The sequence below is a fragment of the Lycorma delicatula genome, chromosome 6 (genome assembly GCF_047948215.1).
Source record: "Lycorma delicatula isolate Av1 chromosome 6, ASM4794821v1, whole genome shotgun sequence".
In the NCBI taxonomy this organism is placed as follows: Eukaryota; Metazoa; Arthropoda; class Insecta; order Hemiptera; family Fulgoridae; genus Lycorma; species Lycorma delicatula.
Window position 1 is genome coordinate 163712201 of NC_134460.1, and position 26215 is coordinate 163738415.

The 26215-nt window shown below is 29.8% G+C and overlaps 2 protein-coding genes across 6 annotated transcripts in view; one reads left to right on the forward strand and one right to left on the reverse strand.

The window, feature by feature from the left end:
- The window catches only part of capu (formin protein cappuccino), a 92119-nt gene extending 69096 nt beyond the window's left edge, over positions 1-23023 (reverse strand). For 3 of the 5 annotated variants that reach the window (XM_075369015.1, XM_075369012.1, XM_075369011.1), the window contains exons 1-2: positions 22078-23023; positions 13103-13288 (exon numbers count right to left, since the gene is read on the reverse strand). In XM_075369015.1, coding sequence (XP_075225130.1) covers positions 13103-13288; positions 22078-22771 — 880 coding nt within the window. In that variant the 5' untranslated portion in view covers positions 22772-23023. The remainder of the gene's footprint in view (positions 1-13102; positions 13289-22077) is intronic. The other 2 variants (XM_075369013.1, XM_075369014.1) reach the window with 2 other exon arrangements.
- Gpa2 (Glycoprotein hormone alpha 2) overlaps positions 1-26215 on the forward strand; it is a 179520-nt gene that overhangs the window by 69385 nt on the left and 83920 nt on the right. The gene's annotated exons all lie outside the window — the stretch shown is intronic.

Genomic DNA, 26215 nt, shown 5'->3' on the forward strand with positions numbered 1-26215 from the left:
TTTCAGCCGAACGAAAACATGATGTTGGACTGCCCGGCTCTTGGGGGCGGCCAGAACTCAGTCCATCCTGAACTTAGAGTGAAAATTGACCACTCGTAAGCAGCGAGTCGATGTGACGAGAGCCGCACTGTCGGACGGTGTGGGCGTTCCTTGATGCCGTTGCTTTGTTCAACCGGCATCAGTAGCTACCTCGCTGCTGTGGGAAGCTACCCGACAATTACGGCTGGCATCCAGCCAACTAAAGCTTCAAGCGCTTTAAATGGTGGACAAGTACTTGCCGGCAATCGGCGATCTAGGCGTGGCAGCAAATTGCCGTCGATATCATTTTATTTATTGAAGTCAAATATATTTTTAGTAGCTGACGAGGTGTGACAAGCGAGCGGTTGGGACATGTAAGCCGGTGATGTATGGCACCGCGTTTAGTCCGCTCATGCTGTTAGGAAAGTTCTAGGAGCTATTAGGACACCGGTCGCTAAACTGTTTCGAGGCTCAGTAGCCGTTTGCGACACAGACATTCGGTCTTATGTTTTACGGCGACCGAATGGGGTGGTGGCGGGAGAATTGCCAAACAAACCAAAAAATCCCTTGCCTGTAAATTTATAAATACAGGATCTGGTGGAAAGGTACGCCTCAAGTTCATCTTTAAGGGCAACAGAAGCCCAGATGCTCATCAACCACGTTAATTTGAAACAATATCTGTTCAAGTTCCGCATGGCAACTGATGAGCTGTGCGTCTGCAAGGAGGTCCGGTCAGATGAACATATGATATTCGACTGCCCCGCTCTTTGGTGGGGGGGGGGGGATAAATCGGGCACCCTGGAACTTAGAAGTCAAGGGGAAAATTAACCACTCGCAAACGGCGAGTCAATTTGGCGTGAGCCGCATGGTCGGACCGTGTGGGAGTTCCTTGATGCGGCTGCGTTGTTCAACCGGCATCAGTAGTTTATTAAGGGAAAATACTCCTACCGAACTGCTGTAGGAGACTCCCTTCGAAGAATGGTCAGCCATCGGCCGATGGCTCCAAGCGCTACAAACGGTGAACAGGTACTTGCTGGCATTCAGCGACATAGGCGTGGCAGCGAATTGCTGTCCTCAGATTTAAATTGACGCGATAACTTTTATATTTATGATAGTCATATATTATAGTATAGAAAGGGTGCGCCTACCCGATTTAGTTTTATATATGACAAGTGAACGGCTGGACACAAAAAGCTAACGGTGTATTTACCAAGCTTATACTTTACGCTATTAGGTTAGCTCTAAGAGCTTGATAGGGAATTAGTCGCTTAAACTCTTTGAGCCCTTCGTGGCACGAACATTCGGCCTTACGCTGTAGGGCGATCGAATGGGGTGGTGGCGGGAGAAATCCCAGTAAACTTTCCTATATTTCCACTGTCAATATCCCTTCGCGTCAGCTCGCTCGGGTTCGTAAACGGGCAGTGAAAACAAAACGTCCGGTTTACATTTGACTAAACCTCGCATTTATATAAACTGTAACAATTTTAAAAAAATTACAGTTATAAAGAACGGAGTCGACTTATTTTTATAAATTTTGTATGAATACGATTTAAAAATATACACAAGCCACCTTCTACTACTATACTAAAGCATACAAAAAAAGCATAGGACAGAAACAAGTAGAAGCAACAATGGTAGCAAGGACCTCTCTGTTTCTTTTTCTGTTTAGCCTCCGGAACCGCTGTAAGGTATTACAAGGTCCTGTGACAAGGACCTGCCGACAGGCAGAATACCGCATGATAAAAAAAAAAAATTACTGTAGACTTTTGATGTTGTTTCAATATTGGCAACGATGATAAAATTCACAAATGTTTAAAAATATTTTTTGTCGACATATATTTCGTAGTTATAAACAATCAATAGAAATATTAATTAAAAATATTTACAAAATCTATGATTTCTGGTATGATACTGTTGTTAAAGTTATTTTTAACGTCTAGAAAAGTAGTTATATACTTAAAAAGTTTTGTAAATTTTAAAATATTTATTTTAGTCTGTAATTATTTTAAATGAAATAAAACTTAAAAATTATTAAAAACATTTAACTAAAAAATTTGATGTGGACACCACATCACTTCCTTGTACGCCAATTAAATCAAATAACACATTTTTTACAATCAGAGGTTAATAGTTATTAAAAAAGTCAATATATTTAAATTTAAAAAAAAGTTAATGAAGTCGGATTCGAACAGATGTGTGAACTCTTGTACAATCCAAATATTAATTAATTAAAATTTTATTTGGATATAACTCTGCAACCGATCAAAATAAGTACCACTTATGAGAAATCATTGAAAATCTCTCAATGAAGGATTATTTATTTCTGCAATTAAGAAAAGTCCAAATTTCTTTGGATTTTGGGCTTTATTGGTCGCTTTTGGTTCAGTCGATCGCAATCAAAAAGGAAGGTGCACAACTAGATGTTACAACAGTCCTAAATCCAAAATGTCAACATTCTATGGCTAATTGTTTTTGAGTTGTGCAAGATATATACGTACAGACATCATCACGCTGAAACTAATCAAAATGGATTCAGGGACGGTCAAAATGGATATTTCCATTGAAATCTGAAAACCAAAATTTTTTGCGATCACAAGTTACAGTGCGGGTGACAGTGCAAGTTATAGTTCCTTTACTTCACACAAGAAAGTATAAATATCATGCCTAACCGGTACTTGAACTCGGGACCTCCACACGAAATGCCGAGATGTTACCTATATAGCTAAGGTAAGATAGTGATTTGGTCCAATATGGAGCGATATGGGATATAGTGATTTCAACCATGATGAAAATTATACATGTAAATATCACACTAAATTTTAATTTAGTGTGATTTTAATTTTTAGTGTGATATGATGGTTGTAACATTTCACCGCTATACAGAATGTTGGTTCACGAGTTGAATACGTCAAACTAGTCTTTAAGATCATATCTTATTGTCAGTAACCACTGAGCAGGGTTTATTAAAATTCATTATAATTTTTTATTTTAAAAGAAACAATTAAAACTGGATGTTCTGAAGTACCATTTTTTAATCTGGTTGTGAAAAAAATTATACGGGTGCAATTTTGGTTAGGGTTGTAGTAGCCTGAATTTTTTTAACATCACAATTGTTATTTTTCAACGCTCTTTAAAATGATTTGTTACAGCTGTACACTTTCTAATTAAATTTTTGAGTTACTTTTTCCCCACACGGGTGGTAAGGGATGCGGTGGTTCATACTGAAAAATGGATTGGTTTGAGGTAGAAGCGTTTAGTAAATTTCATTCTTCTATGTTCAACTATTGAAAAAGTTATTAAAGGATTCCTCTATTATTAATATTCTGCATTAATATTCTGTGTGGGTTGAATTGAGAGAGAATCCCCTCCTTTTTGGAGTCTGTTAAAAATGAATTACAACAACTGTCCAAGCGAAATATGACTCTTTAGAATAATGTAAACAGTTTAAATATTTGGCAGATCGCTGCTCTCAATTTAAATTTGTGAATAAATGTAATAAATTACTTTTTATACATTAATTATTATTTTATTTTATTACTTTAATATTTTATTAAAAAGGATAGACGCAGAACACATATACTGTAACCTAGTCATTCTTTTTCATTAACAAAAACTACTACCTTAACCGTAAAAAAAATTAATACGCTTTTATTTAAAATCTATAAAATAATATACGCACTAAAAAGAATAAAAAATAATGTCATTTAAATTTAATACTAAAATATAAAATTATTTTCTTAATGAAATTCCTGTACGTTAATAAAAATTACATATGAAACTACTTTCTTTACAAACATCATTTAGGTTCATTGAAACAAGAGATTAAATAATTTTCTTTACGATAATCATCTTTTATTTCATTTTATGAATAATAAAAGAAGCACGGGGTCTTCTCAATGATAAATTATAAATAATTATACATCATATTACATTTATCGATTGCATTTTGTTTTTGCTTGTTTTATGTTGATTTTAATAATCCAACAGTAATTCTGAATGTTCTCAAAATCTTTTTCCTTGATGATCGGCCATTTCAATTTATGTGATTGTTTCCACTTTGTTGATTTAAAAATGTCCAGACAATATTAAATTTTTGAGAGAGTACTCTTTATGAAAGGAATCAAAGAAAAATCTAAGAATGAAAGTCGAAAAAGATTTACTTTCATTTGGTTTATCATGATAAATGGCCAGATTTGTGCTTACTTACTAATATCTTTTTACTTCCTTGTACGAAGTAAAGGCAGTATTGTGATAGCAAAAAAATTTCGGTTTTCAGATTTCAACGGAAATATCCATTTTGACCAACCCTGAATCCATTTGACTAGTTTCAGCATGACGTCTGTACGTATGTATCTCACATAAAATTATTGAATGATAAATGAAAATTGGTAATAAATGATAATTTTTCAAAACAAGTAAGAATAAGCGAGACAAAAAAACTAACAGTTAAAAGAGTATATGAACCGGCGAACAATCTTATAGATTAAAATATTTAAGATGATTTGTTATCAGAAACAATAGCTTCAAATCTAAAACAATGTAATGATAGTTTAAAACGTAATTATTTGTATCAAAAAAGAGTAGTAGAAACATCAGAATGACGAAAAAGTAAGCTGGAATTTAACCGGTTATACCGTTCATAAAGTAAGGAATCAGAAATATCAGAAGAGAAAGTAGATACAAACATGACCGTTTTTATCGCTCATAAAACCAGTAGAAAGATCAGAACAATACAAAGCTAGATTGAAACGTGATAGTTTACATCATTTGAAAATTATATTGAATGTTCTATAAAATTGTATTCCGATAAGACTGTGAAAAAACTTTTCAACAAAATAAAGAACCTCAGGCTGAGCAAATATATCGAAACTTAAGTAGATTACAACCGAGCGTATGAGACCAAATACATTTGCACAAAGATGCTTATCATACGATATTTTTTATAAGTATATGAAATTTGGATGCCTTTATTAGACGAAAGATTTTTGTGGGATGATCAAATTGATTTTGTCTGTAACAAGAAACTCTAATTTCATTTTGAAGCATCATTATCAATGACCGTGCTTGGAATCATTGTCGAGTACTTATTACTCTTCCTCTAATATCTTGGGATTTAAAACAAAGAAGTTTTCAAGATACAAAAACGGGCTGTAAGTTGTTTGGCAGGTTTAATAGTCGGAATATTCACGAATAATGTTTACATATCGGCAATGCTTGCTAAAAAAGAAAAATTATTTGTAAAAATAATACTATTTACTTATATCAAATTAGACAAAAGATCTATTTTCCTTTGTAAGTAATATAATACTTTTTGGCTGATGAGAAAATATTAATATGCTTCAGATTCTTTGTAAGTTAATTCGCCATCTAAAAGATCTTTCCACTTATTTAAAAATAAAATAAAATTAAAAGATTTCTTTTTATAAAAACTATATTACACAGTTGATATATCATTAAACAATAGCTATTAAATAGATACATCTCAATGTTTTGAGTACTTTGTTTAATATGTACTTAGAATACATATTCAAATAATTAATTATCACAGCCTTTACAAATATTATATTATTTAGTACAAATTTTATTTATTTAATATCTTTGCATAGTTTCATCACTATTATTTCATAAAATAATTATAGGAACTATATAACTATTACTCTTTCATTCATTGATTTTGTTCTTTAGTAATGTTATTCGATTAAGTTTTTCCTCCAATTATTCCCATCGATACTTTTAGACAAATAATGTTGGAGTACTTACTTTTGATTACTTGTGGGGCAGTAAACCTAAAAACATTTCTGATGAGCTATAAAATGTGTAATTGTGTTACAATACAAATAAAGTATTTTAATAAAATTATTTAGATTATTATTTTTAGGCATACGACTATATTTTACTTTGTTGTAATGATCTACATAATAGAATCACTATGACATGACTAATAATGTTTTGCAAGTATCAAAACTATAAGTTTCCAATCGTGATAAGATTATTATGATAACCAGCGATCGTAATATAACCAGAAGATTACTGAACCGCTGCACATACAATGACTTGATATATCTTGTGTTGATGATCAATTTACACAATATTCAAAGACGGCTAAAATGTATTGCACAGTGGAACATTACTAGAGAGCAATGTTGCACTAAGCAACAGGTCCTGTCATCTTGTTGTCATTTAAATTTAATACTAAAATATAAAATTATTTTCTTAATGAAATTCCTAAACGTTAATGAAAATTACATATGAAATGACTTTCTTTACAAAAATCATATATATTAGTAGATTTCATTCTCCTACTGCTAACATTAAATAAGTTTGTTAATCCACGCCCTCTTATTTTCTGTTAATCACCGTTGTTATGAAGTCGAGTATAATGACAACGTCAAAAGGTCTAAAACAATGCGACATAATTTTTACGTGAGCGCTAATGAGAGTTCACTACTGAAAAAGGAGTGCTAATGAAGTTCACTAGCACGTGTGTTTACGGCGATGAAACTGTCGATCAAAATGCTGTGAGTAGGCGGGTAATAAAATTTTGTGCATCATATGCTAGTAAAGAGAATATTTGAGGATGAGCCTTGCAGCGATTAACAGGTTTCTGTAAACGAGAAGCACCCTAAAGGAGCCAAACAAGCAGAAAAAGGAGGTGGATGAATCGATTCAAAATGCCTGTCACATCTTACAACATACCTAGCTGGGCATATCAAAAGAATAAGTAGGACGCATTATTGCAGAACTAGGCTAGAGAAAAATATGTTTGTAGAGGGTTCCAAACATATGCATACTACTACCTGGAAGCCGGGTCGGCTGTAAATTATATGCAATTCATAGAGACGTTAAAACACCTTAGGAGAAATGCATTTTATTTCTGACAATCTACAGAGCTGATAATTCTGCAACAAAATAATGCTTAGCCACACACATCATGTGCATCTGCTGAGACTGTTGGGTAGTTGAAATCTGAACCTATTCCATATTCTCTATACTAACTAGATTTGGTGTTCTGCAATTTTCACCCCTTTCTGCAAATAAAGAGAGTTATTAAGGGTATTCATTTTACTACAGATTATGAACTTAAGGATGCTGCGAGGTCGTGTATCAAAAAAAGACTGCTGACATTCTTCACTGATGGAACGATAAAACAGGTTCACTGTTGGAAGAAATATGTATAATGAAGATTATATTGAAAAATAAATTTAAGTTTGAAAATAAAATGTACTTTTATGTTATATTTGTTTCAATTGCGAGGTATGAGCGACTGTGCATTACATTTAGGCCACTATTTGTATTTGTAAAAATCAGTTAAAACATTATTTAATACCTACAAAAAATTAATTTAAAATTGTATGTGTTGCAGTGTCACAAAATTCACCATCCTACAAAGTCAACTCTTGCACAATCCTTAATAATTTATTTAAATAATTTATGTTCTCAGGTAAAGAAAACATTATTTTAGACTTCACTATATGGTGATCAGTTTTTAATAATGATCTGTTTCTTGTTAAGTGCCCAAAAATATGAGCCGGTAAAAAAATCTGCAACATCTTTTTCTATATATGCAAGAACAGATATAGATGTTAGATATTTAATTTTTTTTTTAAATTGGTTTACAGAAACACTTATCAACTTCAAAAATTATATTTACTGCCTGTTTGTAAAATATAATAAATTTGCTAACTGATAATCTATCACCTAAAATCAGAGTACCATAAGTTAATTGGGAATTTACATATGAAAAAGTAAATGGATTTTAATATTATTTTACTTAAAGAGGAAGAAAATTTTCTCAAAATAGATAATTCTTTAGATGATTTTCCAGTAGTATAATTAATTAATACGTATATTTCATCCTAGACTCTGTTCAGCATATCCCAAAAAAATTGATACGCTGAAAGGTTTTACTGAAATATTAATATTATTCTTTTTCTCTCACTTAAAAATTAAGAATTAGTTGGAAAACGATTACTAAAAAAATTTGGCTATTTCATTTTCTGGGAATAACTACTGATTTACATCACAAAGAATGTTTTATCTTAAGAGAAATCTTATCACATTTAAAAAAAAATATTTTCTGCACACTAAAAGAAAAAAAATACTAATACCCATTTCAGGAAGATTATTATCATAAAAATAAGAAATGGCTAAATTTAACATATAATTAAAATTAGTTAGGTGAGATAGTAAGTTAAACAGAAATTTCTTTGGTTATACAGTTATAGGATAATTTTTTGCAAAATTAAAAAAAAATGGAAAATGCAGAAAACAGTTAAGCGAGTAATTAGGACGTATTAAATTTATATAGGTTAAAAGATAAGTGCAAAAAAGAAAGAATATCACAAAATTGCTTCAGGAAAAGAAGAAATTAAAAACTGGTGACTAACAAACATTATTCCATTTTCAATCTGTATGCTCAAACCATGATGAATCTATCTGACAAACATCTAAACAAATGTGGACATGATCTTTTATGACTATGATATTCATATTATCAAAACTTCTAATATTACTGACATGAAATGGTCTGAAGTTGTTGAATGACACGAATGATCTGAAGAAATGTTGTTATTCATAATAATACAAAACTCTACATTAAGACAATTGCAAATTTAGTAACTAAACTTAATGAATTAAACTGAAAGCCTTATTAAAAAAAATCTGACGTAGACACCACATGACTTCCTTGTACACCTATTAAATTACACACATATATTTTTTTTAAAGGAAAAGTACATAAAATTATATTTCATTAATAACTTCTGATATTTTTTCATACTTTTTTATATTTTACTGTTATTGAATTTATTATTTATTGTAAAACACTTTTTTACAATAAGAGGTTAATAATTATTAATTATTAATAAATCAATATATTTAAAAAAAAAAAAAAGTTAAAACAAGGAGATGATGTCTGATTCGAACCAATGTACCTTACCTTGTAAGATCCAAATATTTCATTAATTAAAATTTCATTTGGCTATAACTCTGGAACCAATGAAAATAAGTACCACTTATGTATGATATATCGTTAAAAAGCTCTCAATGAGGGCTTATTACTGTAGTTAAGAAAAAGTCCAAAATCCGAAAAATTTGGATTTTGGGCTTGTTTAGACACTTTTGGTTCAGTCGATTGCAATCAAAAGGGGAGATGCACAACATTCCTAAATCCAAAATTTCAACATCCTATGACTAATTGTTTTTGAGTTATGCGAGATACATATGTACATACAGATGTCATGCTGAAACTAGTCAAAATGGATATTTCCATTAAAATCTGAAAACCAGAATTTTTCACTATCACAATACTTTCTTTACTTCATACAAGGAAGTAAAAAAATTAAGAAAATAGATGATTTTAAGTACAATAGGTATACACACAGATGAAAACAAAATAACAAATTTTACAATCTCTTTGGAACATAACAATAAAAGCAGGATAATTATGGAAACACTGACTTTGGTAATACATTTAATGGTATTCAAACCATGTGGACTACATTATTATCATTTATGTTCATTCTTCAAGTCTTTCATTTTTATGCTTTGTCTATAGCCTAATCATAAATATACTTATAAACTGTTAAAACTTATAACTGAACCAAATCTGCCGAATTGAAACAATATATGTAACACATTATTTCACAACAGAAAGGAGCATATTAATTTGTTGCTTTACATTATCTGTAAGTATATGACTATGATGTGTGTAAAGTAACTGAGATACTAGTCTCCAATCAGAGTTGCATTCTGTGAGCGTTACGATAATAGCTAAACAGTCAGTGCCTGTGGCAAACAGAATGAAGATGCCAATTGCAGAACTGAATATTACCCGCACTTCACCGGGATTGGCATTCTGGTATGTAACCATATATTTGGCTCAGCTACCAGAAATTTAGCTCAGAAATCACTTCACTCACAATAAATTTTTTTAATAAATCTACAATAGGATCTTGTTGCTGAGAACGATAAGGTTGTTTTAAAAAAGGATTTATGTCTCACATCAGGTTGCCTGCAAACATTACAAGTATTATTAATTTATTTTCTCTAGAAAGAACAGGCCTGATACAAAATTATAGTTTTTTTATGTTCGCTGAATTTTTTTAGCGTAAGAGTAATGCCGAGTCTGATTGGAATTCGACATAGAATATTTTATTAACTGTTAATTATAAAAACATAACAGCTCAGAACTTTTATTTTTACTAATTTTTTTAAAGGCAACATTTTTTAAGTCTTCTGCCACATAGCTTAACTATGATCACTTACTGTTAAAGAACTACTGAATCAATCCTGCTCAAATTTTTACCCAAGAGAGCCCATTTTATTAACTTGACCGCATTTTGAATTTCAGATGTGAAAGTTTATGAGGTATTTAATTTATAAAACCATTTTATCTACAGAAATATATGATATAGAAACATGGAACAACCTCTCTGTTTTCTCATTATTTTAAATCGATGAATGTAATATTTTATAAAAATTATTGCTAACTTGAGGATTTTTTAACAAATTTTTATGGTTTGATGGTTTAATAATCGGAGCATATTGGCAACTGGCCAAATTTGAGGGAATAAATATATTATTCCTTCATTACTGGTGGAGAAAACTTTGAACTCTAAATCATTGTTGCCAGGCATGTCTTTTACGCATAAAAACCCATAGTACATAGAGTTTACATTATACTTTGAACAGTGGTGACTTGCGTATAGGCATGTGGAACTGCAGCACTCCCTATTTCCACTTGATATTATCGATAACATTTAATATAATGAGTCCTTTTTTCTTTAATTCTTTCTTTATATTTGTACAATATAAAATCCTTAAACTTAATGTCAGTAGCCATTCCCCAGTTTCTGAAAAGATACAAAAATCTTTCCATGGAACTGTGCACTTCACAGTTCCAGAAGGGTAGTGTTTGACTGTTGTGTGCATGTGCACATAGAAAGCTGCATGCGAGGCTGCAAGGGAGATAGAGCACTGTCGCTCCCGCAGTGTTGACCCTGGCATGCTGGTGGAAGATAGTATTTTGTTTTTTTTTACTCCATGTGTGTATGGAAGTTCTTGTTCATTCCCTTTTCTAGCTTAATCGGTGGAAGGAATATAAAAGCGGTTTAGTTGTTTTTTCAGTAGTGATCAGAATATGGTGCAGAGCAAGGAGTTTTTGATTGCTAAATCTGTCCAAAAACACGCTGGAAAGGCGAAAAAGGAGGTAATTAGTAAAAACTAATTATGTATTTGTTTCTGTGTACATAGAAATTTAAATTAAGCGCCACTGGATTATAGTGTTTTTAAATGGACATTTTATTAAGTTATTATCTAATAATACTAAAAAATATTAGCTGTATTGACATTTTATTATTTATTCCATTAAACCGAATACGGTTTTTAAGCACAATGTGCTTAAAAACTGTGTACCATATTCTTGAAATGTAGAATTAGATTATTATTAGATTAATTTAATCCAGCTGTTCTATTTGATTAATTTTTTCCGGTTCTTTTATTTTACAGAAAACTTTACCCATGGCCTTGAGAAGGCCAGAAAAAAATTTTCTGGAGCAGCACCCCACTAATTTTAGCTACAAGCTGCCAGCTGCCACTGACTTTGAATAATTACTAATCTGACAAAAACATCCTTCTTGTATTTAATTAATTGATTTTTCTATAAAATACTAACATATTTACTAATTGCCATAGACAATACAGAGATACTATAATCTCATTTTATATGTTATTTATATGTTATAATAACATAAATCTAGATTATTCATACTAGTAGCAGTTACTTTCTACTTTAAAAGTAAGTTTATAAAATATATTATCAATATTCCAGCAATGTTTAATCTTAAATGATTTCTGTTACAATATCCAGAATGTATACATCATGTTAAGCATTAGAAACCAGTCTAACTAATATAGAAATTGTAGGGTGAGCATCCAGTAATTTTTCTATTCTGTTTGAAATTAGATGCTTTAGTTTTTATTTTATTTCTCTGGGACAAGTACATTATATTGTTGCATTTCAATCCATAAGATGTTCATTGCATTTGGAACATTTTCTCAATTCAACATTAAATAACAATAAATTAATCCTATAATTAACTATCATTCAAAAAACGTAGAGGATATATAAATGAATCGCTAAACAAAGGAAAACAGAATAGAGTTAGAGTTTCATGCTAATAAGTAGTACTATATAAAATTTATAATAGAAACAGTTTAACAACCATGCACCCACAGGCAAGAAGCCAAGAAAGTGAACTAACCTACTCTCTATTAATTTTTTCTCCCTTAGCAGCTCAATTAAAAGAATTATTTCTTGGCATAAAAAAATTTCTAAAAAGAAGTCAAGGTTGTGATAACTTTTATGATATACATCATTTCAAAATACTGATGAGGTCACAGAGTCTTGATTCATGTTACTATGTTATATAATTACTAAGAAAATATAGTTTTACAAATTTATTAACAACTTATAAACAGTGCAGATCTGAATTTAAGATGTAATAAGGAAATAGAACGAGTTACTTTGTGTAAAAATTTGAGCAGGATTTTGTACAGTAGTTGAACAATCAAGTTGTGCAAACAGAAGATGCAAAAAATAGTGCCTTTTTTGTTCTCATAACAAAAACATAACTTAAAACATTAATAAAGAATAAAAGATCCACAATCACCAAATACAGAATAAAATTATGTAAATTTTAATCTGACCTTTTTTAAAATTCAGTGGTTAGTTTCTTTTATATGACTTCTAATAAGTACAAATAATTTGAGCACCAACAATAATATACTTAGAGTCTGCTATGATATTAAATAAGTGTGTTTGTTATTTAATATTAAGCTAAATGAGTTGCTTATTTTATTTAATCTATTTAGGTATTAAACCAATGTACTTTTTGCAGTAAAATCTCCTAATAAGCTATCACATTGTTATGACGTAAATGATTTGGTAAAATTCAGTTTACTTATAGAAAAAAAAAAATCCACTAGGGTTGAATTAGTCATACCATTAACCCACAACAGGTTAGGTTGGGTTACTTATCACAGTAAAGAATCATGATTTAAAAAATAATAAACAGAAGCTCACCTTCAAACTTTTCATAGAGTTGAAAATCAAGTTTCTCAGGTACAAACTTTGGACGAGTTATTTTCTGTTCAAGAGTTGCTTTATCGAGGGTGAGGCTGGCCACTTTCTTCAGGACATTGCTTTCTAGAGGTAAATCACTGACCGAGAAATGTCTTCTACAATCAGCAAATGTTGCATTATTATCTGCTGGAAACAAAATTATCATAATGTTAATTATTATAAATGTAATATAAAATAAAAATAAAAACATACGCAAGTGAAAAATAAGAGAATTTTTTAATTGTGGTTGCTAATTTTTACTGAGTTTGTCTTTTTCCCATATAATGGCAGCATTGTCAATAATGTATATCACCATTTTCAACAACATTAGACATATAGTTCAGATTTGGCAACCAAGTTATTAAGACATATTTTATTATGATGATTTATTTTGTTTGAAAATGACAGAACAAAGGATTCGGATTAAATTTTGCATTGAAAATTTGATAAAGTGCAGAGAAGATGTTACAGAATGTTTTTAGGTAGGAATACATTTTGAAACCACGAGTTTATAAGCGATAAAATGGTTTCAAGAAGGCCATGAATATGAAAAAGGGTTGGATGTCCTAAAACATTAACAAACAACAAAAATATTGGCAAAATAAAAGAAATTATGATCGATAATCATTGAATCAGTATTAGAGAAGTTGCTGAAGAGGTTGAAATCTGTTATTGCTTATATGAAATAATTTTGACCGAAATTTTGCGCATGAAATGAGAAGTAGCAAAATTTGTTCCAAAACTATTTAATTTTAAACAAAGCAACATTGCAAAACAATTGTTATTTGATAATACAAATGACCTGAATTACTCAAATATGTCGTAACAGGTGACAAAATGTGGGTATTCAGTTATGATATTGAAACAAAGTTCGAATCATTCCAGTGGAAGTTTGCTGAAGAACAAAGACAAAAAAATTGTATACCAAATTCAATAAAATTTAAAGCAATTTTTTTTTTTTTTCGTTTACAATAGAATGTCCACTTGAATTCTATCACAAGGTTGTATGACTAATAGTATTACTTAGCAGTTTTACGCAGTTTGAAAATGATCACAAATATGGGAAAACAATTTTTGGATTATTTACTACAATAACTAGCTAACACTTCACTATTTATTTGTGATTATTAGCACATACTGATACCGAACCCACTGTATTCTCTGGATATGGCAGTTTCTGGCTCTTTCTTGTTACCATTGATTAAGAGAAGATTAACAAGACAACAATTTGCAAGAATAGATGAAAAAAAGTAAAGATCGTTAAATGAATTTAAGGCTATACCAAAAAATCCTCAAAATGTTTGAATATTAGAAGAAAGGCTGGAACAAGTGTCTTACACCTTTGGGTAATTATTTTGAAGGGGATAATTTTTTTTTAATAAAAATTAAAACTCTTGTTATTATTTTTATCACACCTCATAGTTAGTAGTGGGAGGTAACTCAAATCTAATTTGAAAAAGTCTTTCAATTTCAAATTTTATTAAAATTTCAATATAAAAAAATTTATGTTAACTTGCTTAAAGTGAAATATGAAGATTATAATTACAACAGTCCTTGATTTAACTAAACTGTGATTTTACAAATTTAGATTGAAATGAAATAGATGATGGACTGTTTACAAAGTAATGTAACATGATTAATAATATATTATTTAATATGATGTCAAACATTTCTTTAAAGTTTCACAATAAATTCAGATGAATTCCCAGATAAATTTTGTAACAATCTGACATTGTGTGAATGAGAAAACATCTGAATGTTTTAATTATAAATACAATGTTCAATAATCAGTTGCCATTTGCTTAAAAATATATTAAAAAAACCAAAATATTGTTTTTATTTAATGTGGTGCTTTTTATAAACAATTCTATGAAAATAATTTTTAAATTACATGAAATTTCATTAAGAACTTTTTATTTTCACAGTTATCTGTTTTTCATATTATCTGGTTAGTTGAATTTAGTAAAGAAATTTTCTTAGACAAATGGCTTAAGACAAATATCATTTGAAAATAAATGACATAATGAAATCGCTGAGCGATTACATTTTAAAAATATTCCCAACTTAAAATCCCAAAAGGGATTGTCCTTAAAATATGTAATCTATCTGGGTGAATGTGATAATGATAAAGCATTAAGTTACATTTAATTATGTAGGATAATAAGAATGGAAATGAAAGGTTATGTAAATAAATACATACATTATTTGTATCAATACAAAGTAATTAGTCCAGTGTTTGGCGGTAAAAATAGAGTATTATCTCAGAATTCTTTCCGATAACATCGATTTTCATGAAAATTTATAATTAAGCTTATCTAACTCTCTGCTTCAAAAGTTATATGTTCCTGACGTGTGCTTTTTTTTTGGGAGTGAAAACTACCCATTGTTAAAAAATGTCAAAAACCATAGCTTTAAAGGTTTCATAGATTGAAATCATGTTTAAATATGTGAAATAAACATTCCTTTATGTTGTAGAATATAATTTATGATGTTTTACTGCGTTTCAATCCTTAGAAACCACCCCCTTATGATGAAAGTAAAAAAAAAAAATTAGTTTTCAACAGTTTCAAATGTTTTAATGGTGTATTTAAACTGAATTAAAATCCCTTTACTGTTTATAATAATTTATGAATTACTGCAACATTTCAACCCTTAATATGAAAAAAGATTGTTAAAATTATAGATGTAAGTGTTTTGTAGTTACAAATCATTTAAATGTGTAGAATAAACATTGTTCCATATTCTGAAACATAATCTATGATGTGTTACAACCTTGCAACCCTTAGAATCATCCTAATGACGAAAAAAAAAATTAGTTTTCAACAGCTTAAAATATTTTAATGGTACATTAATAATGAATTATAAACTTTTTACAGTTGTTAATGTATTTTATAATTTATTGCAACGTCCCAAACCTTACAAACTGACCTTGTGATTAAAATTAACAACCATGTTTACTTAAAATTAAAAACTAAAGTTATAAAATGAGTAAGGAGAGAAATAAAAGTTATAAAATATACCTATATACATCTATACACACAAAGTTCTATCATTCATCAGCAGGTGTTTGCCTACAGAGTGCTTCGTTACTTTCTTCTCCTAACTATTACATAGATGCAGTAAAATGTGTTCACATGTATTCATAAAGGCTGCAAAACTCTTGAGAATATAAAAATTTACATGCACTGAAAATTTCACTGAAAAAATGCGATTGGTTTTTCAACAATAACTTCCTTAATTTTTAAGCTATCCAGTAACTCAAAAAAAACTATAATGCAGGGATTTTAAGGGCTGCAAGGCACGTAAAGTTTAGATTCCTTAAGCCTTTTGTTTTTGAAATTTCTGAGTTTAAAGGGCTTGGGGAAGGTGGTCCTCGCACTCAAATGCAAACTTGTAACAGTGATTCTCAATCAATTTTTATTCTATAGAAATAAAAAAAAGTAAATTTTTGTACTTCAGCATTTTTTATGTATTTTCTTTATTTTTTGAAATACTGTGAAAAAAAATTTAATTTTTTTAAAGAAATTTGAAAATATTTTTCATATTTGCATTAACCTTTTTTTTCAAATATAGGCATTCCAAACCGGTTAAACTTCTAGAACATATAATTACTTAAATAAAGTAAATTGTAAAAGGATTACGTTCAGTTCCAATTCTTGCAGAAAAGTCATTTGTTTTATTGCTGTTTTTTCCTCCAAAAGAGCAAGACAACCATTTTATATTCATCATAACTCTGTTAGTTTTCATGTTAATGTCTTTTACCTAAGCTAATTTTAAACGTCTTTTTTAAGTACTTTGAAAAATATTCTATAAGTTTTCCTCAAAAAATTTTCCGTTTTTCCGTTATTTAATGTTGAAAGGTTTTTGGTGAATAAAAAGTTACCGTCAATGTGGCATAACTCGGTTCGTATTGCATCTACAGAAAAAAAACAAAAACAATCTCTTCGTTATTTTATAAGTTTCATTTTTGCTAATAATAATGTTTTCGATAAAACGTAAGGTTTTTCAGTTGTTCGTGAAAAATCGTTCAATGGTTGGATGAAAAATCAACATTTTTAATCACAATAGCTAAAAAAGTATTGACTCTACAAAAAAGTTTTGATAAAACATATTTTGCTTATAATTTAATCCTCCAACGTTTTCTGCAGTTATTTTGAATGTAATAATTTCCACCCCCGAGAAGGGGTGGCATCCACCCTTCAAGGTAAAAGCACACATCAGCACTACATAACTTTTGTGCCTTGAGCTGTTTTCTTTCTAAATTTCACGTCAAACGGGTTTTTCCAAAGAATTCTGGGCGAAAAACCGTCAAACACTGGACTAAATAGATTGTATATATAAAATCAGGTATGGGTTGATATGCTATTCCATGGATAAAGATGTAACTGCCCCAACATTTGCTTTGATGGATCACAGGAAACTGAATCATACATAAAAACCAAACTAAAATCATAATTCTCCATGAACATTCTTCAATGTCTCAATGTCAAATTGCAGCACATGCGGGGTGATTTTAAATGTTGTCAATCCCATTATCTGTCTGAAAAATGTTCAGCTGAATCACAAAAAAAGGGAAAGTGTGACAGAAATAATAAACTACTAAAAGAGATACGATATCTTGCTGAATAATTATCTAAAATTGATCTTTAACATCAAATCATGATCTTCAAAGGAAAACAGCTGGCTTTAGTGTTGAAATTCACAATTCAACAGGGCGATGAAGGTTGCTTAAAAAGGATGTAAAACACTACTTCCATTGAACAGAAGCTCCTAATAGAAAATATAAAGAAAAAGAGACTACGATGAAGTAAGAAATATGTAAAGTGCTGTTTTGAAGACTGGATGATAGTGATATTCTCCAAAGACACGCATTTACATCTTTGCAAGGAAATAAAGACTATCTATCTCAATTGTTGCTTTACATATGACATACTGAAGTCTATTTCAAAGTTATAAATCTGTTTACAGATTTGAGGTTAGTAGACCATTTATATAACTGATATCAGAAAAATTCTGTAAGTATAATGCTAAATAAATGGAAACTGTAAACCTTTATTTATCAAAATTATTATGACTCTTATTAATCTATATATTTATTATATTGAAAATAGAAGTTAAAAAATAATGTTGGTGAACAATTATAAAATTCAATTATGAACTAGGAGTATAGGCATCTGTGACATGACTGAGTGAGAATTACAAATCACTTCCGCTTGCTTATCACATAGATTACAACAGACTACATTCCTTGATAACATTAATTAGAATAATGTTTATAATTAACAAAATATTACACTAGTGTTTAACTAATTTTATATTATTAACGATTTAGTAAAAAAGATTACATGTGATTATGTAAGGAAAATAAATTGTATAAAATTAAACTTGGATTAATTTATAAATTGTGCGAGTAAAAATTAGGGATCACCCTAACAGTGAAAACATTACTAGAGGTATAGAAATATATTAAACAGTGACCTTAGACAAGCAAAAACATCGTTTTAGGCAAAACACTGTAAATTGATAACAGTACCAAAGTAGTTTGTAATGCTGAAAATGGTTTGCTGTACACAAACAATGATCAAAAGCGGATTCTTAATCATCATGATCAAGAACCAATGATTATAATTGAACCTAAACTAGTTGCCAAAGAATTTATTAATTTCTTTTTAATTGTAGCAAATAAAGAGTTATCATTGTGTGAATAGAAATACACCTAATTACCAAACTGAACATTAAGAACTATTTTAATGACTTTTGGTAGTCTTTAAATTCATTTTGTTTATATCCAACTAAGATTGTAGAGGTAATTAAAAGTAATAAAATTTAAAAAAATGAAATTTCTCCAGGCACTGAAAGGATTAGTTCTTTACCAATAAAGGTTATCGATAAAAAATAATTGAGATTCTGGTTTTTAAAGTTGGAAATCAGTGATAGGAATATTTCTTGACTTTTAAAAAACATTTGATACGGTGATAATGGAATACTTCTGGCTAAGCTGTATAATTATAGCACTAGAAATATTATTAACTGGTTTAATGGTTATTTACAGTGAAAATATATAACATTTATAGTAATTCTGGTGAAATTTCGTATAATACACCCCAGAAATGAAAGCAATACTTTTATTACTTTTTCATAAATGATTTTTGTTATGCAAATTTCAATGAATATGTGACATCATTTTTGGTAATGATGTACAATCGGTGTTTCACCTCATATTTTGATGAAATTTGCAATATACCACATTACAGATCTAAGTTATTCATTACGATTGAGATTATTCTTTGGAAATACCTTTTACCCAAGTTATGTCCCTCATAATTAACACAGCAGTCATTAAAAATTTTGTAATTCAGCTTGTACAAGTGTAATAACCATTAGGTTCACACTAAATAATGGTTATTGTACATAATTATGGACTCAGTCTAACGATCGGCCAATTTAATATTTAAAGTTAATTAAGTAAGGTTAGTAAGCAAAGCCACCATTAGGTTATGTTGATATCACCTTCGGGACCACTGTTAGGTATTGTTTCGGAGGAAAAGATGAAATGGCAATCTTGTAGCGCGTGAAAATGTCATGCCTGAGTGGGATTTGAACCTGGGACCTACGAATGAAAGGCCAAGACGCGCTGATGTTCAACAAACTACAGTGTGAAGTATTTAATCAAGGGATTAATTGGAAAAAGCAAGTAATAAAAGTAAGTTCTCATGGGATGGTCAAGTTGATTTCATTTATAACAAAATAAAGCCAAACTGTTTTGTTCAGAAGCACCTTAATAAAATGCTAAGCTTGTCATCATTATTAAATATTTAATATGCATAAATATATTTTGGAATAAAGTATATCATCTTTTAGGATTTTTGCAAAAAAAAACCAGAATGAGTTTTTAAGATTATAAAGGATCATTTTGTAAAACTGGTGTTTAAATAAACAATCATAACTTTTTTTATGTATGAAAATGCAAGATGATTAATAAAAATATAGTGGATTTATGATAAAGAAGTTACAAGCAGTAATAAATCTATAATATAACTCTACATACAACCACTTTCGTGTTACTACATGTTTGATCATTTTCCTGTTCAACAATGCATTCAAATACTTAAAACTTTATTATCAAACTCTGTAAATCATCTTATTGAAACTGGACATAAATACCAAACTACTAACCACAATATGAAATTTATAAACAAAATACTAAACAAAAGTAAAAAATATAGTCAGAGCACATACTAAATGGGTGTCCTAACCACTTTAAGAAGACGAATATTAAAAACAATACCATTTTCAACATTAACGAATCGGGAACTGTATTACTGTTCAAAAATAACTGTTGGATATATATTTCCAGGTATTTTGAAGAATTTTAATTTACTAATTAATTATTTTACAAAACTTCCATATTTTATTAATGAAATAATTTGCTTTGCTCTGTGTTAAGCATTTTTAAAGTTCTGCTGCATAAATGGATTGTGATTTAAAATTCTGTAATGGAATGTGAGAAGCTTGTGTAGAAGGGTGTATTAGATGAGGTTGTATAATACTCAGTGGTATGTAACAATTTTGGTTATTGCTTTCAGTATATTAGTTTTGTTTAAGTAGCAGGTTTTGTATGCGTGCAAGATTATAACAAATTTGTGCAGTATATTATATAAAATAGCCTAGTCAAACTTGAGTAATGATTTTAAAATCATTATCAGTCTTAGGGCTGGAAATTAATTGAGGTAATAAGAGAAAGAAGTGTTATACTGATTGCTTTGTTGCACTGGGTATAGTGAAATGTTTGCGATGGGTTTTAGATAAATATAAAATAGCGTTTTTAATCTATTCATGAGATTGTTGATATTGAGTAATGTTAATAATAAATGATTTTATCTCACTATCTGTTATGTACAATATATTTGGATCATATATATGCATAAATATTTCAGCAGTAACATTTGACAAAATAATGGAAACTCTAAAAAAAATGAAGTACATATACATATTATGAACAAATTTAGGATAGCAACATCAAGTGATTTTTAATATTTTAATGATTATAATTCCATTCATGAAAAGATCTTTTGGGTCACACATGTCTTTACACTTGCAAATTCAAAATGAATAAAATACCCAGAATTTCCATGTAATACATTTTTTCATGGACATAAAAAATATTACAGTAATTAAAAAAAAAATAAAATAAAATAGACAAGTAAAAATGGTTTTAAGATCCTATAAAATTTCCATGAACGAGGCCCATATAAAGCTATGAATATTCTACATTAATTATAACAACTGTATTTTGTTGTTAAGAACATATTTGTTTTTACACTGAATATTGTACAGTTTATTATAATCTATGAAATAATGGCATTACTATAAAGCTAAAAACAGTTAAGTTATTTGTACACTGATAACTGTATTTCACTTATTGTTTTGTTTAAGTAATAATAGCGATAATTAGAATTACCTAAATTTTGTATAAAACTAAACTGCTGAAAAGCTTTCTAACCTAACATTTGAAAACTCAACATTTTCTGATAAAACCAGAAAAAAACATTCTGCCAAATACTAATTTCGTATATCTCTAGAAGGTAAACAAACGATGATGGATAACAAATGCTGAAACATGACATACGTTGTAAACAAAACAAAAAATTAATTTAGTTTAGGTTAGGGATAACTCGATCACCTAGGCAACCGCGTCGACAGGTGTGAATAAAATTTGTTGAACGCATTATGAATGATAACTTAGACGTAAATTGATAAATACAATAATGATACCATTTTATTACGCATGACAACTTCGTTGAATGTACTTGTCACCTTATCAGAACAGGTAACAAAATCAAACTGTATATCATAACACAAATATTTAACAACTACTTAAAGTTTGTTAACAATTATATTAATACTACTTTTTCTAAATCACTAAAAAGACTTACTGACGCTGTTATTAGCTGCTGTGGGTGACGGAGATAACAGGCACTTAGATGGCTGCAACTCAACCTTACGGTGTTTGGTAACCGTAAATGAAGGGACAGGCGACGTAGACCCTGCGTTATTATTTATTATCGACATCGACTGAGGTCGTCTATTGACAACCACCTGCGGTGTCGCTTCTTCTGCTACATCCACAGATTCACTCATACTTGATATCACCGTTTCAGAGATGGCTTCATAATTGTGTTGTTCATCACCTTTTGCTGGAATCACATGAGAGCATACTGGATGTTCACTGTCGCAAGGCTTGCTGTCACTATAATCACTGTTTACACTATATAGAGGAGTTAATAAAGGATCAGTGAACACAGATTCTTCGCTGCTCGAATCATCAACTCCTTTCACATTTACCACGTTTGATATCGTTTCTTCCACAGGACCGTCCGATTCATCACCGATTACCAGCGGGTTCTCGTCACAGCGACTTGATTCCGCGATCACGACCAGCGAACCGCTAGCATCCGCTGCCGAGAGGTCAATGACACTACTACCAACCGGCTCATCTTTTCCCCCTTTCTTTATTCCCTGGTATTTGAATAATTCCCTTACGGGTGATTTTTTACCTTTCATCTTGTTTCCTTGTATCTTACTTTTGGTTTGTGTCTTCTTCCCTTCTGATCCTTGAAGGTTACCCATGTTCAGAACTTAAAGTATACGATGGTGTTCAAATAGTGTAGTTTCCTATAGAAACGAAATTTTCTTCCTTTCGTATCGCTTAAAATTTTGTTTTGATGTGTTATTCCACATACTCGTATTTTTTTAGAAATAGCCGGATGAAGAAAGATAAAAATGCTAGCGGTATGAACGAACAGATTTAACAACACTTCGGTCCATGACGTTCTGGAACAGCGAACGCATGCGTTGTGTAGTTCAGTGGCGACGCCGGTGTAGACTAGCGTATATAATCAATATCGTATGGATAACTTATCTTCAACCTTTGAACTCCCAACTGTTTATATACAGTGTAATCTTAATTTTGAAAAAAAGAAAATTTATGAAACGAACAAAAAATACTTTACGCATTACACTAGTTAAATATTGTTTTTTTTCGAAGAAACTCTCAAAACCCTCTACCACTGAAACCTAACAAACCCATTCATTTAAAAAAGTAATCGAAGATGTATTCTTTACAGTTGGTGGTGGAGATTATTCATAGTTACTGAACTTTATATAAGATGAGCAAAGCAAAATAAAAGAAAACAACGAAATAATTTATTTAGAATCTAAAAACGTTTTCAGTAACGATGCGGCGCGAGAACCCTTTGCTTCATCATTACTGATGAAGTAACACTTTGGTTCAGGTCCTCGTAAAAGTCATTTTGTGTGAAATATGATAAATAGATAAAAAATTGTTTAGTAAATAAAGAATTAATTTCTTACACATTGATAAAATTTTAAAATAGTTACATAGTTTCCTTCATCAATTAAATGTTACAGAATGTAATCAAAATCTACCGCTACTTTGAGAATAATTTATAAACTGCTTTTCCTGTAAAAAAAAAACAAATAAAAACACTTAAACAGACGATATAATTCGTGGGAAATATATTGAGGTTGTAAGTAATACTTCCGTTATTCACATGACTACTTTTGTATGGGTTTTTATTTACTTCATAGTCAGATCTACTGACAGATCATTAAGTAGACCTGTTTTGACTGATTAATTACTGAATTTATCAATTGTCAGTAATAAGTTACAAGTCTTTTATATTGCAGATATAAAAGATATGATGACAAAGAAAATTTAGAGGAAGAGGGAGACTGTGGTATACAAGTAATGAAATATCATATTGAAGGAAGAGAAGGAAAGAAAAAATTAACTGAGATCCTCAATAATACCTTAATTTTAGTGATGTCGTATTGATTATAAAGAAGGAATTGGAAGCAGTGTCATCCAGAGAACAAGTAGAAAAATTGATGGAAGTTATTTTTAAATAGAAGAGGGACAAAAATTTGATGTGCTTTTTTTTAAGTAAGAGAAGTAAATCCTCGGGACCTCAAAGATACAAAGAAAAATAAATTAAAACAAAACTTAACCCAATCAATACATAACTTAATAAGTTAATACATAATAATAAGTTAATAAGTTAGTTAATAACTTAATACATAAGTTAATCATACTTAACCCAATACATTTCTATCAAATTTTTATTATGTGTCAAGGACAACATATCCTCCCCATTAATTACGTTATATTTTGTCTACAACAATTATTGTTGATAACCAACATGTAACAAGCCATGCCCAAAAATAACATAGTGTCATTCCAAAGTATAACAAGCACCTCAAGCTAGGCATAATAGGAAAAAAATTAGTAGTGGTTTCATGTTTTCTTCTTAATTGAATTAAATATATAATTTAATATCATTAGTCCAAATCCACAGAAATGCAGGCGATATTGAGTTCCATAAGTGGCAACTTCACCACAAGGACTGGTTGTATAGTGAACATTATCTTTATATAAAGTTACTCTAACTAATGTCTTGGGTACCAGCAAGTAATATCTTGATAACCTAATACAGAAAATGTAATGTTATCTGACAAGAAATTCATCAGTTGAATTAAGAATAATATACTAAGTTGAGTTAGGTGATGTTTGAATTTATTTTATGAGATCTGTATTATTTTGTATGTATGTATTTATGTACACAGCATCATATAAAGTAACAATCCTACATGCTAATAACCCAGTAACAGAAACACTTTTCATCTTAAAAGCAAACCTAAACACTACAAAAAATCATGATTTCAGTACTCAGAAATAATAAAGTTACTAAATATTATTAAAAAATAATTATCTTACATCCCAAAAATATTACACACAACCTGATGGCCTAACTATGGATATGAGTTCCTCTTGTTTCTAGCATTGTATGTAAAATCTTTCTACAAAGGACAACAAATGTAATCACCAATAACAAATAAGTTCATAAAATAATATACTGACACAGATTTATTGATTATTACACTATTCTATTATGTATAAGGCAACCCAAGACAATGTAAATAAATTTATTGATAATACTGTACCATTGTGTATAAGGTAATACAAAACAATGTGAACACCTGTTAGTATATATTAAAAAAATGTACAAACTGAATACACATGGAATGAATAAAAATTTCTTGAAATCATATCATTATAAAACAACCAACAAAGACTTACAAAAAATTAATAATGACATGCACACTCATTTGGAATATTTCACATCCCAATTTCACCACATAACCATCTGGTTTTAGAAGTTGGATTAACTTCTAAAACCAGCACACTCATCTGAAGATTTCATAATACAATTCAATTCTTTAAAAAAATACCTTTCACATAAATATATATAATACACCCTTACACAAATGTTATAGGGAGAAGTCAAATAAAACAAAAACTGCATCAACATAAGGACAAAGAAGTTGTGGAAAAATTAAAAAAAAATCTGGATATAATGTAATCTCTAGTACAAAAATAAAAATCATCATGCAAAGAACACAATAACTTGGCGTGTACAAACTAAATTGCTCTAATAGTTAAAATATTCTACACCGATTAAACTGTGTTATCAAACAAGGATACAATAAACAATTACAAGACCATTAGAGCAATAGATCAGCATTTGCCAACATCTCTACCCATTAGGCAACACATATCTACCCGATAATACCTTGCTATTCAGCATACATACACATGAATATTATAATATGTGTTAAACAAAATGATGTACTGAATGAACTGATATAAATTAAATCACACTTTTTTACCACATTCTAAAAAATGTTCACCAATAACACTGATCGATGCCAGCATGATAACAGCAGCATCAATTAACTTAAGATGATTTCAAGGAAGGCTGAAAATATCTTGAAGTAAGCTATTAAAAAAAATTAATTTATAAAATTGGGTTTGATTTGTTATTTCAAAGGTTTGTTGCTCTAAACACAATTCTCATCTCTGACTGCCACAAACAAAATATAGAAATTAAAAATGTCTTTAATAGTCTTTTAAATGATTTTTCATCTTTACAATCTTAATTTTATTTGGAAGTTTCTGAATTATTATAGTCTCATGAATGATGGTGTTTTTGG